Source organism: Chiloscyllium punctatum, chromosome 32 (genome assembly GCF_047496795.1).
Source record: "Chiloscyllium punctatum isolate Juve2018m chromosome 32, sChiPun1.3, whole genome shotgun sequence".
Taxonomy (NCBI): domain Eukaryota; kingdom Metazoa; phylum Chordata; class Chondrichthyes; order Orectolobiformes; family Hemiscylliidae; genus Chiloscyllium; species Chiloscyllium punctatum.
In genome coordinates, this window is record NC_092770.1 from 69,519,420 (window position 1) to 69,536,923 (window position 17,504).

The window sequence follows — 17,504 nt, forward strand, 5'->3', positions numbered from 1 at the left end:
CCCACCCCCCCCCCCCCACCCCCCCACCCCCCCACACCCCCACCCCCCCACCCCCACCCCCCCACACCCACCCCACCCCCACACCCTCCCCCACACCCCCACCCCCCCCACACCCCCACCCCCCACCCCCACCCCCCCACACCCCCACCCCCCCATCACCCCCTCCACCCCCACCCATCTCCCCTCCCCCCCCTCCCCCCATCACCCCACCCCCCCAATCCCCACCCCCCACTCCCCCCATCTCCCCTCCCCCATCTCCCCACCCCCCCTCCCCCCATCTCCCCTCCCCCATCTCCCCCTCCCCCCTCCCCCCCATCCCCCATCTCCCCTCCCCTCCATCTCCCCTCCCCCCCTCCCCCCCATCTCCCCTCCCCCCCTCCCCCATCTCCCCTCCCCCCTCTCCCCTCCCCCCCATCTCCCCTCCCCCCCAACTCCCCCCTCCCCCTCCAACTCCCCTCCCCTCATCTCCCCTCCCCCTCCCCCTCATCTCCCCTCCCCCCTCATCTCCCCTCTCCCCCCACCCCCCAACTCCCCTCTCCCCCCCTCCCCTCATCTCCCCTCCCCCCTCATCTCCCCTCCCCCTCATCTCCCCTCTCCCCCCCAACTCCCCTCTATCCCCCCCCCAACTCCCCTCTCTCCCCCACCCCCCAACTCCCCTCTCCCCCCACCCCGCAAACTCCCCCCTCCCCCCAACCCCCACCTCCCCTCCCCCCCAAACCCTCCACCTCCCCCTCCCCCCAACGCCCTCCCCCTCCCCTCAACCCCCTCCCCCTCCCCCCCATCTCCCCTCCCCCTCCCCCCCATCTCACCTCCCCCCTCCCCCCATCTCCCCTCCCCCATCTCCCCTCCCCCCCTCCCCTCCCCATCTCCCCTCCCCCATCCCCCCCCCATCTCCCCTCCCCCCCTCCCCCATCTCCCCCTCCCCCATCTCCCCTCCCCCCATCCCCCATCTCCCCCCCCCTCCCCCCCATCCCCCCCCCCCTCCCCCCTCCCCCCCATCCCCCATCTCCCCCCCCCCTCCCCCCCATCCCCCCCCCCCTCCCCCCCATCCCCCATCTCCCCCCCCCCTCCCCCCCCCCTCCCCCCCATCCCCCATCTCCCCCCCATCCCCCATCTCCCCCCTCCCCCCCCCCCCATCCCCCATCTCCCCCCTCCCCCCCATCCCCCATCTCCCCCCTCCCCCCCATCCCCCATCTCCCCCTCCCCCCCATCCCCCATCTCCCCCCTCCCCCCCATCCCCCATCCTCCATCTCCCCTCCCCCCCTCCCCCCCATCCCCCATCCCCCATCCCCCATCTCCCCTCCTCCACCTCCCCTCCCCCTCCCCCCCCCCCATCTCCCCTCCCCCTGTGTCCCCCTCGGCTGAAGATGGCGGAAGGAGCCGAAGTTGACGTCACGCGGTGGCGAGGGGAAGCGGAGGAACAAGAAGGCAGAGCAATGGCGACCCTGGAGCGGAAAGCGCCGAGTCCCGAGGCCTTCCTGGGCAAGCCCTGGTCCAGCTGGATCGACGCTGCCCGAGTGCAATGTGCGGACAGTAAGCGGCCTATCTCTCCCCCCCCCCCCCCCCCCCGCCTTCCCCCTCCCTGGGGCCGGCCTGCGCGGGGGGGGGGTCTGCTTCTGTCTGTGTCTGTCTCTGTGTCTGTCTCTCTGTGTGTGGGGGTGTGTGTGTCGGGGGCCGCGGGTGGTCCTTGGCCGGCCCGGGGCTGGGAGCTCAGACCCCCGGCCGGCCTTTCCCTCCCTCCCTCCCCGGGAGGCTCGGACACTCACTGGATGTTGGTGTTGAAACCATCAACGAACAAGTGCCCCCCCCCCCCCCCCCTCCATGTGGCCCTGGGTCACCACATAAACACTGGCATTTAACATTGCTCAAGATTGACTAATCCAGGTTGGCTTTTATTTCTTCAACAAAAATACATTTTTTTTGTTGTTTTTCATTCCCTATTTCCGTTTACTCACGTGCAGATCAAGAATCCGAAGACACTGGAAAAGAGAGCTCAAAGAATAGAGAGGTGATGAGGCTCAATAAAGAAGGTAAGGATGGCACATCGATGCTAAACACACAACACAACATTGCCCTGCAATTGCAAAGTGAAATATCGTTTCCATATGTTAACCAGGTGCCAGCCTTTGACAGGTATTGTAATGAATGAATGAATGAATGAATGACTTGACTCCTGACACTCATTGCACAATGTTTACATTTGTTATATGTGTCAGTATTGGTGGCAGTCCACAGAGACGCAAAGGCACCAAATGCTTTCCATTACACAGAACACACCGTATGTGTTTGAAAGTTAATTTGGATTTTCACCTGAACTCACCTGCAGCTTCAAGGATCTCAGTGGATCCTGGTAGCTATTTATGTTTGGAAATGGTTTTCTTTGTATTGAAATTTTTTAATGATATTAAATCTGTTTTGTCACTGGTTTACATGCATTTGAGAATTTTGATATTCTGACTACCACGTTTCACTGCAACATTAGTGCAGTATGATTATAAAATCCTGAACTTTTGGCCAAATTTTATTCAATTGCAAATGCCAAAAGCCCATTGGCAGGAATTCGTTATATTGCATAATTTTGCTGAAACTAGACATCTGAGTTAGTTAAAGGAGCATTGACAATAAAAATGTTGACTGGCTAGGACTCCCTATAAATAACTCTTTCCAATGTAATACCATGCCATAAAATAAAGTACAGAACTGTAGATTCTGAAAATCTGAAACAAAAATAGGAACTGCTGGAGAAACTTAAGTTTGGTGGCATCTATTAGGCAAAAGCAGAGTTAATATTTCCCATTCAGTGAACCTACTTCAGAATTAATTTCCTCCAGCAGTTTGTGTTTTTGTTTCAAATATCATGCCATGTTACCAATTATGAAAATGACTCAAATTCAGCAGATGATGATGTACCTGGTACATCAGGCAGTGGTTTTCAGATTTTAATTCTGAACATTTTCACTCAAACTGTAATTTTTTTATTTTGAAATAAGATGATGACGATTTATCTGTGGCAATCATTATTGAATATTATGTTTAGCACTTTTTGGAATATTGAAATGAAGTGTCAAACAAGGTTTACTGATAAGAATTTAGTACCTTGAGTTCTTTGCTTGCTGTGCATTTAGTCACAGAACTACAGAATTGTTATGGTGCTGAAGGAAGCCATTCAGCCCATTATGTTGGCCATGGCTCTTCAAATGAGCATTGTTACATATTGCCAATTTCCTCCTCCTCCATATCCTTGCACATTATTTCTATCTAAATAAACATCCAGTACCTTCTTGGATGCTGAATTGGATTTGCCTCCACCTCTTTTCCAGACAGTGCATTCATACCTGAACTACTCACTGTGTGAAACTTTCTTTCTCACCTCACATTTGTTTCTTTTACAAATTACTTCAAATCTGTGCCATTTGTACTTGCTCCTTTGAAACATAAAAAGAACAAATTCTCCCTGTGTACTCTATCCAGCCCATTCATGATTTTTGAAAGACTCTGTCAGATCTCCTACAACCTTTCTCCTACAGAGAACACTCCCAACCTCTTCGATATAACCTTACAACTGAAATTTCTCATCTCTGGAACCATTCCTGTATACCTCCTCTGCACTCTATGTAATGTATTCGCAACCTTTCTATAATGTGGCACCAAGAATTGTGCACAATACTCCACCTGATGTCTAAGAAGTGTCTTGTATAAGGTCAACATGACCTTCATGCTCTTGTACTTTATGGCCCTAATAAAGGCAAAGATGCTGTATGCTTTATTAATGGCTCTCTCAACTTGCCCTGCCACCTTCAGTGGTCTGTGCTCGTATACACACAACATTCTCTCTGAGCTGTGTGGCTGCGCAAATCTGTGAGGGTCCACTCATGGAGGATGGCATGCTGACACTGTGCCAAAGCATTCGATTCTGTTTTCTCCAGCTGCTGTCATGCTTTGAGGTCTGCACAGCTGCTCAAGAAATAAGAGAAAACATAGGTCCCTCTGCTCCTGCACCTCTTTAAGATTATAACCCCGATTTGGTATTGTCTTTTGATGTTCTTCCTGCCAAAATGCATCAACTCGTATTTGTATGCATTGAACCCCATTTTCCACCTAAGCACCCACTCCTCCAACTTATCTATGTCCTTTTGGAGTTTTACACTGTCTTCCTCATGGTTTACAATCCTTCCACGTTGTCTTATTTTGTGTCATCTGCAAATTTTGAAATTATCCCCTGCGCTCAAAGATATAGATCATTCACATGTATCATGAAAATCAGGGGTCCAAATACAAACCGCTGAGAAACTCCATGATGAACACTCCTCCAGTTTGAAAATTATCTATTAACCTTCACTCTCTGTTTACTATCACTCAGCCAATTTTGTATTAGGTAGCTTCTATCCCTTTTATTTCCTCCCAAGTCTGTTTTGCAGTATTGTATCAAATGACTTCTGAATGTCTGTATCAGCTGCATCACTCTCATCCAGTCTTTCTGTTCCTTCTTGAAAAATACTTTGTTAGTTCCCCTTTAGAAATCTATGCTGACTCTTAGTAAAAAGTTCACCTTTATTCATGTGACTACCAATTGTTTCCTGAATAATTGTATCTAATTGATCTGGAGTTTCCATAATTATAAAATGGTTACAGTTTAGGACACCATTCAACCCATCATGTCTGTATGGGCCCTCTGAAGGAGCAATTTACCTCATGTCACTCCCCTTCTTTCTTTTTGAATAATAATATAATTTTCTTTTGAATGCCTTGATTGAACCTGCCTCCATTCTAAGGAACTGCCCTCCAGATCCTAAAGACCAAGTGTATGAAAATGTTTCTCTTCATGTTGTCATTGATTCTTTTTGCAAATTACCTTAAATATGTGACCTCTCATTCTCGATCCTTCCTCCGTTCGGAACAGCTGTTTTCCCCATCTACTCTGTTCAGAGCCCTTTAGGGTCTTTTGTTGACAGTTGGTCATGAGTATGCTTTCATCACTAAGCATTCACACTGATATCTGCTTAATTCTTTCACATGAATTAAAATATGTTAATTCTCTACCACTTGTAAAATTAGTTTATTTCTTCTTTAAACCACTGTGTGATTTATTACATGATAAGTTGAACTGTGGAAAGTATTTTCCTCATATAAGCATTTTTTTTTGAGAAGTACAGTAAATGTTCATACCCAAGTCAGCATTTTAGCAATGCCATTCTGAGCAAGTAATTTGCACATGTCAGCCTTCACCTTGAGCTTTTTCAATGCCTTGTCTTTCCATGACTGGCTGTTGTCTATAATAAATAATAACATAAAGGGAGTACAACTGTGAATTTGCAAACCTTAGAAATCTTTTATAGCTGTTTTACGGTCTCGCCAACTAAAACTAAATTTTGTGGGAGGTCTTTAATACGTCTTACTCATACGCTATCCAAATTATCTCCAATCAATTGTGCTTTTTTTTTTGCCTATTTAATTTTTCCTGTATTCAATATCTTTATTGTTTTAGTGGTGATAAGCAGCAGATATACCTGTTGGAATTTTTCATGCTGGATGTTAAGGAATTGGGCTATAAAGTTTTAAACTAACCATGCGACTAAAATATCAAACAGGTTTTAGAAGTTCAGAAAGGGCGCAATTTTGTGAAGAATTGTTTCTGTAAACGTTGGTTCAGTCTTTTCACCTCCAGAATGCTGTTGACTTATGGACACGTCAAATATTAGTGTGCATTTATTTTCTGCAAATGTGCTAGATAAGAAATCCTAAAATATATCCCATCTGTTAAAAATCACTTTCAAAGGGCTCTCCATGAGGTGTCTTGCAAGAAGCTTGTTAGAAAGATTTCAGGCATATGGTGTAGAGGAAATCGAGTAGCATGGTTAGGAAGTTGGTTGATGGCCAAGAGCAGAGTTGTCAGGGAATGGGTGAAGCTGCAACCAAAGAAGGTTTCGAAGTGATGTACTTAAGGGTTAATCCATTTTTGTTCAGGGTGTGAATTGTTGCTTTGGGTTTGAGTACAGAGAACAGAATCTTGAAATTTGATGACGCACAACAGGAGTTTTAGCATGCGATGAGGAGAACTTTGAAAGGCATAGCTAGATTGGTAAAGACAGACAGATGGCACATGCAATTTGTTGTGGATAAGTGTGAGGTAATTTTTTTTAGTTTATAAAAAGAATGATCGCAAGTTCATAATTTACAGTAAGATATGCAAATATGTGGATGAATGTAAAGATCTCAGGGTTCAAACCTATAATGTCCTGGATATGAGTATTAGAAAATAAAAGAAACTGCTATTTTATAACTGAGAGTAAAGTGCACGAATGCAGGAGTAATGATAAATCTGCACCAACCAATGCTTAGGTCATAGTTAAACTAATATATGCAGTTTTGAGCATCCACTGTAGGATGACCTTCAAGCCATAGGTATCATGTAGAGTACAGTCGGCAAGATGATATCAGATATGGGCAGCTGTAGTTATAAATGATTGGATCATTTTCACTGGAGCAGAGTGAAAGCACACTGGTGGTGGGCTTATCTGATTGTATTATATAGAAAATTATTAATCATTTCAGGTGGAGTGACGGGGGGAAGGCTGTTGCCTTTGGTCAGCAAGTCAGTGACTAATTTAAAATCTTCTCTAAGAGACTAATGAGAGGGGTTGGGATCAGTTTTCCGTCTTAAATTTTTTTTGTTGTGCGGAGCCAGATTTTTTTTTTCAATGCATGAAACCTTCAATGCTGTGCCATGCAACTTGGGAGGAACATTGATAAGTATTTTACATAGTTTTGAAACATAGAGTACTTTTCCACACAATGTGCGTTGCATACTTTAAAGGAAAATTAGATAAAGATTTAAAGTAAAGCAAGATGCATGCAAGAGTTGATCCAGAGGATTTGTTTTGGATTGCACTCGCAATGGGCTGAATGTCTTCTTCTGCTGGGAACCTTAATAGTTTGAATCAATAATTTAAAATAAATATCTCGCCAAAGATAGATGAGTTACAATTAGGGGGAGTAAAGGGGACAGACAGTGCAGAGATCCCCTGTGGACATTCCCCTCCGCAATAAGTATACCGTTTTGAATACTGCTGGGGGGGATGACCTACCAGAGGAAAGCCATAGCAGTCTGTTCTCTGGCACTGAGCCTGACACTGTGGCAAAGAAGGGAAGGGGGCAGAATAGAAAAGTACTCGTGGTAGGGGACTCGATAGTTAGGGGAATCGACAAGAGATTTTGTGGTCAGGTTCGGGATTCCCGGAAGGTATGTTGCCTCCCTCGTGCCAGGGTCCAGGACGTCTCCGATCGGGTGTATAAGGTTCTAAAAGGGGAGGGCGACCAGCCAGAAATCGTGTCACATATTGGCACTAATGATATAACCAGGAAAAGGATTGAGGATATAAAAAGTGATTTCAGGAAGTTAGGATGGAAGCTGCAAAGCAGGACGAATAGAGTAGTGTTTTCTAGTTTACTACCGGTGCCACGAGATAGCGAGGCGAGGAACAGGGAGCGGGTGCAGCTTAACATGTGGCTGCGCAGCTGGTATAGGAGGAGAGCTTCAGATATGTAGATAATTGGGATGCCTTCTGGGGAAGGTGGGACCTGTACAAGAAGGACGGGTTGCATCTGAACTGGAAGGGGACCAATGTCCTGGGTGGAAGGTTTGCTTGAGTAGTTCGAGAGGGTTTAAACTAGTATGGCAGGAGGTGGGAACCTGAGCTGTGTACCGGAGGGGAGAGTTGATGCAGATGAGGCAGTAGCAAGAGGTAGACCAGCTAGTGGGAAGGAATTTCCTGGGAAGGAACCAAGGGATCAGTTAAAGTGTGTTTGCTTTAACGCAAGGAGTATCAGGAATAAAAGTGATGAACTTAGAGCATGGATCAGTACCTGGTGCTATGATGTTGTGGTCATAACAGAGATGTGGGTTTCTCAGGGGCAGGAATGGTTGCTGGATGTTCCAGGGTTTAGAACATTTAAAAAGAATAGGGAGGGGGGCGAAAGAGGAGGGGGTGTAGCACTGCTAATCAGAGAGGGTATCACAGCTACAGAAGCTTCCATTGTCGAGGAAGATCTGCCTACCGAGTCGGTATGGGTGGAAATTAGGAACAGCAAGGGAGCAATCACCTTGTTAGGGGTTTACTACAGGCCCCCCAATAGCAGCAGGGAGATGGAAGAAAGCATAGGTCGGCAGATTTTGGAAAAGTGTGGACGTAGTAGGGTTGTTGTAATGGGTGACTTTAACATTCCCAATATTGATTGGAACCTCCTTTGAGCAGAAGATTTGAATGGAGCTGTTTTTGTAAGGTGTGTTCAGGAGGGTTTCCTAACTCAGTACGTTGACAGGCCGACGAGGGGAGAGGCCATTCGAGGCTTGGTGCTCGGAAATGAGCCGGGGCAGATATCAGATCTAGTGGTGGGAGAGTATTTTGGTGATAGTGACCACAACTACCTCACATTCTATATAGCTATGGAGAAGGAGAGGATTAGGCAAAATAGGAGGATATTTAATTGGGGAAGAGGAAACTATGATGCGATTCGACATGAGTTAGGAAGCATGGATTGGGAGCAGTTGTTCCATGGTAAAGGCACTGTACTCATGTGGAGACTGTTTAATGAGCAGTTGTTGCAAGTGATGAATAAGTATGTCCCTCTGAGACAGGCAAGAAGTGGTAAGATAAAGGAACCTTGGATGACTAGAGCGGTGGAGCTTCTCATCAAAAGGAAAAAGGAAGCTTACATAAGGTGGAGGAAGCTAGGATCAAGCTCAGCTCTAGAGGATTACAGGCAGGTGAGGAAGGAGCTCAAAAATGGTCTGAGGAGAGCCAGGAGGGGGCACGAGAAAGGCTTGGCAGAACGGATTAGGGAGAACACAAAGGCATTTTACACTTATGTGAGGAATAGGAGAATGGTCAAAGAAAGAGTAGGGCCGATCAGGGAGAGCATAGGGAATTTGTGTGTGGAGTCTGAGGAGGTAGGGGAAGCCCTAAATGAGTTTTTTGCTTCTGTCTTTACGAAAGAAATGAACTTTGTAGTGAATGAAACCTTTGAAGAGCAGGTGCGCATGCTGGAATGGATAGAGATAGAGGAAGCTGACGTGCTGAAAATTTTGTCAAACATTAAGATTGGCAAGTCGCCAGGCCCGGACCAGATTTGTCCTCGGCTGCTTTGGGAAATGAGAAATGCAATTGCTTCGCCACTTGCGAAGATCTTTGCATCCTCGCTCTCCACTGGAGTCATACCTGAGGACTGGAGAGAGGCAAATGTAATTCCTCTCTTCAAGAAAGGAAATAGGGAAATCCCCGGCAATTACAGACCATTAAGTCTCACGTCTGTTGTCTGCAAGGTGTTAGAAAGGATTCTGAGGGATAGGATTTATGACCATCTGGAAGAGCATGGCTTGATTAAATGCAGTCAACACGGCTTTGTGAGGGGCAGGTCATGCCTCACAAACCTTATCGAGTTCTTTGAGGATGTGACTAGAAAAGTTGATGAGGGTCGAGCTGTGGATGTGGTGTATATGGACTTCAGCAAGGCATTTGATAAGGTTCCCCATGGTAGGCTCATTCAGAAGGTCAGGAGGAATGGGATACAGGGGAACATAGCTGTCTGGATACAGAATTGGCTGGCCAACAGAAGACAGCGAGTGGTAGTAGAAGGAAAATATTCTGCCTGGAAGTCAGTGGTGAGTGGTGTTCCACAGGGCTCTGTCCTTGGGCTTCTACTGCTTATAATTTTTATTAATGACTTGGATGAGGGGATTGAAGGATGGGTCAGCAAGTTTACAGACGACACAAAGGTTGGAGGTGTCGTTGACCTTGACATTGACAGGCTGCAGAGATGGGTTGAGAGGTGGCAGATGGAGTTCAACCTGGATGAATGGGAGGTGATGCATTTTGGAAGGTTGAATTTGAAAGCTGAGTATAGGATTAAGGATAGGATTCTTGGCAGTGTGGAGGAACAGTGGGATCTTGGTGTGCAGGTACATAGATTCCTTAAAATGGCCACCCAAGTGGACAGGGTTGTTAAGAAAGCATATGGTGTTTTGACTTTCATTAACGGAGGGATTGAGTTTGAGTCGTGAGATCTTGTTGCAGCTCTATAAAACTGGATAGGAATAATGCGATCAAGGATAGTCAGCATGGTTTTGTGAAGGGCAGGTCGTGCATCACAAACCTTATTGAATTCTTTGAGAAGGTGACGAAGGAAGTGGACGAGGGTAAAGCAGTAGATGTGGTGTATATGGATTTTAGCAAGGCGTTCGATAAGGTACCCCATGGCAGGCTAATGCAAAAACTACGGAGGTATGGCATTGAGGGTGCATTAGAGGTTTGGATTAGGAATTGGCTGGCTGGAAGGAGACAGAGGGTAGTAGTTGATGGTATAGGTTCATCTTGGAGCGCAGTTACTAGCGGTGTTCCACAAGGATCTGTTTTGGGACCATTGCTGTTTGTCATTTTTATAAATGACCTGAAGGAGGGGCTTGAAGGCTGGGTGAGCAAGTTTGCGGATGACACGAAAGTCGGTGGAGTTGTGGACAGCGAAGAAGGATGTGGCAGGTTACAGCGGGATATAGATAAGTTGCAGAGCTGGGCAGTAAGGTGGCAAATGGAATTCAATGTAGCTAAGTGTGAAGTCATTCACTTTGGTAGGAGTAACAAGAAGACGGATTACTGGGCTAATGGTTGGATACTTGGTAGTGTGGATGAGCAGAGGGATCTTGGTGTCCATGTACACAGATCTTTGAAAGTTGCCACCCAGGTAAATAGTGCTGTGAAGAAGGCATATGGTGTACTGGGCTTTATTGGTAGAGGAATTGAGTTCCGGAGTCCTGAGGTCATGTTGCAGTTGTATAAGACTCTGGTGCGGCCTCATCTGGAGTATTGTGTGCAGTTTTGGTCGCCATATTATCGGAAGGATGTGGAGGCATTGGAACGAGTGCAGAGGAGGTTTACCAGGATGTTGCCTGGCATGGTAGGAAGATCGTATGAGAAAAGGCTGAGGCACTTGGGGCTTTTCTCATTGGAGAAAAGAAGGTTTAGGGGTGACTTGATAGAGGTGTACAAGATGATTAGGGGTTTAGATAGGGTTGACAGTGAGAACCTTTTTCCGCTAATGAAGTCAGCTGTTACCAGGGGACACAGCTTTAAATTAAGGGGAGGTTGGTATAGGACAGATGTTAGGGGTAGATTTTTTACTCAGCGGGTTGTGAGTTCATGGAATGCCCTGCCAGTAGCAGTGGTGGAATCTCCCTCTTTAGGGTCATTTAAGCAGGCATTGGACAAGCATATGGAGGTTATTGGGCTAGTGTAGGTTAGGTAGGCTTCGGTCGGCGCAACATCGAGGGCCGAAGGGCCTGTACTGCGCTGTATTTTTCTATGTTCTATGTTCTAAAACTTTGGTTAGACCGCACTTGGAATACTCCGTCCAGTTCTGGTCGCCCTATTATAGGAAAGATGTGGATGCTTTGGAGAGGGTTCAGAGGAGGTTTACCAGGATGCTGCCTGGACTGGAGGGCTTACCTTATGAAGAGAGGTTGACTGAGCTCGGATTTTTTTCATTGCAGAAGAGGAGGAGGAGAGGGGACCTAAATGAGGTATACAAGATAATGAGAGGCATAGATAGAGTCGATAGCCAAAGACTATTTCCCAGGGCAGAAATGACTAACACAAGGGGTCATTAGTTTTAAGCTGGTTGGAGGAAAGTATAGAGGGGATGTCAGAGGCGGATTCTTTACACAGAGAGAGTTGTGAGAGCATGGAATACGTTGCCAGCAGCAGTTGTGGAAGCAAGGTCATTGGGGACATTTAAGAGACGACTTTTCACAGAATTTGAGGGTGCAAACATGAGGATCAGTGGTCGGCACAACATCGTGGGTTGGAGGGCCTGTTCTGTGCTGTACTATTCTATGTTCTAAAGATAAGTCTCAAATGTGTGTATTTTAATATTTATTCAAGGGATATAGGGATTGTTGGCCTTTATTCACTTTTCTCATTGTTCTCAAAGAGCTGGGGATGAGTTATATTCTTGAGCTGTTGGGGTTTGTGTAGCATAGATAGACTGTCAGTTTGGGAGTTTGACCCAGTGAAAGTAGTCGAACAGTTTCTGAATCAGGATGGTGTGTGGTTCACGAGAACTTGCAAGTGTTGATGTTCTTACGTGCCTACTTGTCCTTATAGCTATTCAAAATCCTGGATTTGGGGGGTACTTTTCACAAGATTTGATTAGTTACATTGCACTCATGGTATAAAAGTGAAGAGTTTAAATAATTTGCCATCCAGCACCTGAAATGGTCAGGAGGTTTTTTGTTCTGAATGTTGCTCAGCTTCTTTAATGGTATTGGAGCTGCACTTATCCAGGAAAATGAAGAGTATTCCATCGTACTCTAAATTGTGCTGACTAGACCTTAAGAATGCTTTGGAATGTCAGGAGATGTGACTTACTCACTGTGGAATTCCATCCTCTGACCTACTCTTGTAACCACTACATGTATACGACTAGTCCAGTTCAGTTTCCAGTCACTGGTAATGAACTGAAATTTTACACCACACTAGTCAAATTGAATATAATTTCCAATTTTGCTGCTTGTGAATTAACAAAAAATCATTTTGAAATCGATCATTTACAGCTGGTGATGACGTATCCTTTATTAATAGATTGACTTTTCTTTTTATAACAATTTACAGTTGTGCTTTTTAATTTATCTGGTATTGGATAACATTTCAGAGACGGTTTGCAGCATTATGGAGGCAAATTATTAACTTCAGTTCTTTCAAAATACTTATCACTTGTACAAAAATTGTTCAGATTTTAATTGCTTTATTAGACCATCTTTGTAATTAAAGAGAAACTATTTGTTTTGATTACTCGTTTGGAATATTTAGTCATTTGTTAGAAAAATAAAATTATCAAATTTAAACTTACTGTTTTAACAACAGTTGACATGCAGACAGAACTAAGTGGCTCAGATGAAAGCTCAAAAATCTTGTTTGGAGTGTGCTATGCTAGAATGGGGTGTAGTACTAGTAGGACTGGGGAAAGAAAGGCTGAGAGAGAACCCATAGGTTTATGATAAGGCTATGGAGGAAGTCTGATATTGGCTTAGTGCAAACTGTGAATTGTAAGTTCCTCGAACTGCCAGTGGAGTGGCCTGTCCTTTGGAAAGGAACTTTTGCCAATATGCTTAAGTTTCACTGGGCAAATTATTGTGAAATAAAGTATCCTGTGATAATAGTTATGGCATTTGTAACCTCATTCTTTTAAGTTGAGAAACTGGCTAAGATTGCGCAATCCTAGTACAAAATGTCGATGTTCCAAACAGCAGAAAAAAATCATGAATTTGACCTAATCGAAGTAATTAGATGTCAAACTAGAACTTTAAAAGCCTGAAGAATTATTGTGAATGTGGAGATATGTTTTAAATGATCTATAAAGTTTTTTTAGTTTAATTACTTTCAATGACCAAGCCTGAACGCGCGCGCACACACACCAGCTGGTTTCAAAACAGTTTCTACCCTACTGTTGTTAGAATACTGAATGGACTGTTAAACTCTTAGCATTTGGCTATACTTGTGTTTTTGTTTTTGCCGCTGTTTACCTATCATTTGCTTATCTGTGCTATTTAACTGCGTGATCTGCCTGTATTGCTCGCAAGACAAAGCTTTTTACTGTGCCTCAGTACACGTGACAATAAATTCAATTCAATTCAAATTTAATTCATGAACCATGGAGTGTCATTCTGTTAGGTTTTATTTATTGTTGGAAATATTGTAGATATTAGAACAATTTTTTCTCAAGATCACCGCTCCATTCTTTGCTTTCTGTACTTGATTTTACATTGGTGTGCTAACTCATATTTCCTGATTCGAGCTTTGCATACCTCAATGAGGATTCTTTAATTTGAATATTTGCGGAGATGTACTGTTGCTTGCCCTGTTTACACAGGTTCCACATTCCTTCAAGAGGATGAGGGGTTGCCTCGTTCTTCTCTGCACTGTAGGTTGGGCTCTGCTGAAAGAGTCTGTTAGCAGCTGGTATTGCAATGAATGGCAAGTGCCCTTTAGTTCACTGCTAACTTCAGAATCTGGGCTGATTGCCACAGGTCTGAAGACATTTGTAGTGTCATATTTGGAACTTCAAAGAATGAGGAAGAAGAGTTCACAGATGAGAGAAGGAGACTGAAAAGTCATAAAGGAAAGTCTAGAAAGGTAGACCTGATGTTGTAGAAGAGGAAAATCTACTGATTCAGCCATTGCACTGTGAGAAATAAAAGTTGACACTTATGCTTTGAAGATATCTGAAATAAATTCAACAATGTAGGATTGAGTCATTTAAAGAAGAGGGTATCAAATTAGATGGTGGGTGGAGGAAATAATTATATCACTGAAAGATTATGAAATGGTTCAAGTGGGTATTGCAGGGAAGCACTGTGCATATTCACATTTTAACTGTACAGTGTCTGAGGGAATGAGGAACATGAGCTTGTGTCAAACAATAAAGACAGACCTATAGTTTGAATCACTTTCCTTTAATGAAACAACGTATAGCAGGTTAAAATAAGATATTGTATTTATTTTTATTCTCTGTAATTTTAAAAATATAGCATTGAAATGCCAGTAATTTCTATGGCTTGATAATGAAATTCAACATAAAGGAGTTAATTACTTTATTTATAATATACAGCAATATCCTCAATATATTTAGAAAGAAATTCCAGTGAATTTGTTAAATGGGGCCACTGCAATACTGTGTATGCTGCTATCTCCCATCACCATTACCAGCACTATTTTGGAAATTGTAACAACAGATTGAAAGTCAGACTCGGTTAATTTCTCTTTTAAGGTAGGTAAAAACAATGACTGCAGATGCTGGAAACCAGATTCTGGATTAGTGGTGCTGGAAGAGCACAGCAGTTCAGGCAGCATCTGAGGTTTAGCGGTAAGATCGACGTTTTGGGCAAAAGCCCTTCATCAGGAATAAAGGCAGAGAGCCAGAAGTGTGGAGAGATAAGCTAGAGGAGGGTGGGGGTGGGGAGAAAGTAGCATAGAGTACAATGGGTGAGTGGGGGAGGGGATGAAGGTGATAGGTCGGGGGCGGGTGGAGGGTGGAGTGGATAGGTGGAAAAGAAGATAGGCTGGTAGGACAAGTCATGGGGACAGTGCTGAGCTGGAAGTTTGGAACTGGGGTGAGGTGTGGGAAGGGGAAATGAGGAAACTGTTGAAGTCCACATTGATGCCCTGGGGTTGAAGTGTTCCGAGGTGGAAGATGAGGCGTTCTTCCTCCAGGCGTCTGGTGGTGAGGGAGCGGCGGTGAAGGAGGCCCAGGACCTCCATGTCCTCGGCAGAGTGGAAGGGGGAGTTGAAATGTTGGGCCACAGGCCAGTGTGGTTGATTGGTGCAGGTGTCCCGGAGATGTTCCCTAAAGCGCTCTGCTAGGAGGCAGAGGAGAGGAGACTGCATCGGAAGCAATGGATACAATAAATGATATTAGTGGATGTGCAGGTAAAACTTTGATGGATGTGGAAGGCTCCTTTAGGGCCTTGGATGGAGGTGAGGGAGGAGATGTGGGTGCAGGTTTTACAGTTCCTGCGGTGGCAGGGGAAGGTGCAGGATGGGAGGGTGGGTTGTAGGGGTGCGTGGACCTGACCAGGTAGTCGAGGAGGGAACGGTCTTTGCGGAAGGTGGAAAGGGGTGGGGAGGGAAATATATCCGAGGTGGTGGGGTCTTTTTGGAGGTGCTGGAAATGTCAGCAGATGATTTGGTTTATGCAAAGGTTGGTAGGGTGGAAGGTGAGCACCAGGGGCCTTCTGTCCTTGTAACATTTGGAGGGGTGGGGTCTGAGGGCGGTGGTGCGGGGTGTGGACGAGTGCGTTGGAGGGCATCTTTAACCACATGGAAATTGCAGTTTCTAAAGAAGGAGGCCATCTGGTATGTTCTGTGGTGGAAATAGTCCTCCTGGGAGCAGATGAGGCGGAGGAATTGGGAATACGGGATGGCATTTTTGCAAGAGGTAGGGTGGGAAGAGGTGTAATCCAGGTAGCTGTGGGAGTCAGTGGGTTTGTAAAAAAAAAATGTCAGTGTCAAGTCGGTCGTCATTAGTGGAGATGGAGAGGTCCAGGAAGGGGGGAGGGAGGTGTCAGAGATAGTCCTGGTAAATTTAAGGTCAGGGTGGAATGTGTTGGTGAATTTCTCTTTAATCTGATCAACTTGATATTCTTTGAGTTTTTGCTAACTTTTGCAAAGTATATACCTGTTTCAACTGTTACTCCTTGTAGTCATCTTAGAAGTTGCTAGTTTAATTCTATTCTTTTTGCATTGTGTAACCTATTGGTCTGGTGCTTCAGTTATTTCTTTTATCTGGAATATGTTAATTGGGCTCTATGTACACACATACTCGTTACAGCCTTGGATAGTGTGCTGAAGAGTTGCATAGTGTAGACAATGATTTACCCTTGATCTGCTAGTTTCCTTTGTGGGTAAGTTAAGCATTAATTCAAGTAATTTATTCAGCAGCTAGTATTCTTACTGCAAGTCTGCTGAAAATAGCTTTGTCTCTTTTTTGGGTGCACACTTTTAGCTATTTCATGTGTTTATGACTTAGCTAAAATTAAAATAAATGATTATAACACTTGGTACATGCGATATGAACTAAGTATTTATGGTTCAGTGAAAATTATTTGTAGCTGGTTTGTTGTGAGTTGCAATTGACGTGAGGTAAAGTTAAATGTTTGGTCATTGGCAATATTTGTTCAAGTTGTGTTGTAATGTATTTGTGCTATACTTAATTTTAACTTTGTTCTATTTTTGATTGTGTTGTGGATTTAATGTTGTGGTGCTGGTCTTTTCTAATGTACATCAGTAGGCTAGATATGCATTATTTATGTTTTTTTTAAAAGTCCATAGGCAAATAATAGGAAGTTTTTTTCTTTAATATTATGTTGACCATTTAAAACTAGAAGCCACCAGACCCAGTTGTGTCACTCATATTTCCCCTGATCTAGTTATGTCCTGAGCCTTTCTTGCACACCTACCCAACCAGCTGTAAGATTCAGGAAATCCCTGTGAATAAGTCCTCTTCAACTTCTCAAAAAATGAACCAATGCATAATAGAACAATGTTTTTGCACCTCTTTTAACTCTTTGTATTTTTTCTTGACTGAAGTTCTCCCCCTCGTTTTTAAGACACTAACTTAATCAGGGCTCATTGCCATTGGCTGAAAATCAGTTGGGAAATGGATTGACACAGATTTTGTGAACTTGGTGCTAGTCTGACAGGGTCACAGCATTACAGTCGACTAATCATGAGCAGAGCTTTCCCTTTCTTAATCACTGTGCTTTTGTTTGGTTGAACTCCAGTTAATTTGGGATATTCGAGGATTCCCGAGTGAAGTTCTTGGAGCAATAGAGAGCCCCTTTAATCCTTTTTATAAAGTACATTTTGATTTCTTGAGAATGGCTAAGTAATCAGTTTTAACAGTGGTCATTGAGGGATAAATATTTGCCAGCATTACCCAAGGAGAACTCCTTTTTTTTT

The 17,504-nt window shown here is 44.6% G+C and overlaps 1 protein-coding gene across 8 annotated transcripts in view; it reads left to right on the forward strand.

Moving 5' to 3' along the window:
* The first annotated feature begins 1,367 nt into the window (after positions 1-1,367).
* Positions 1,368-17,504, forward strand: part of LOC140458257 (ataxin-7-like protein 1) — a 247,119-nt gene continuing 230,982 nt past the window's right edge. For 4 of the 8 annotated variants that reach the window (XM_072552631.1, XM_072552633.1, XM_072552634.1 and 1 more), the window contains exons 1-2: positions 1,378-1,533; positions 1,962-2,030. In XM_072552631.1, the coding sequence (XP_072408732.1) occupies positions 1,437-1,533; positions 1,962-2,030 (166 nt within the window). In that variant the 5' untranslated portion in view covers positions 1,378-1,436. Of the gene's footprint in view, positions 1,534-1,961; positions 2,031-17,504 lie in introns of all 8 variants that reach the window. The other 4 variants (XM_072552632.1, XM_072552636.1, XM_072552638.1 and 1 more) reach the window with 2 other exon arrangements.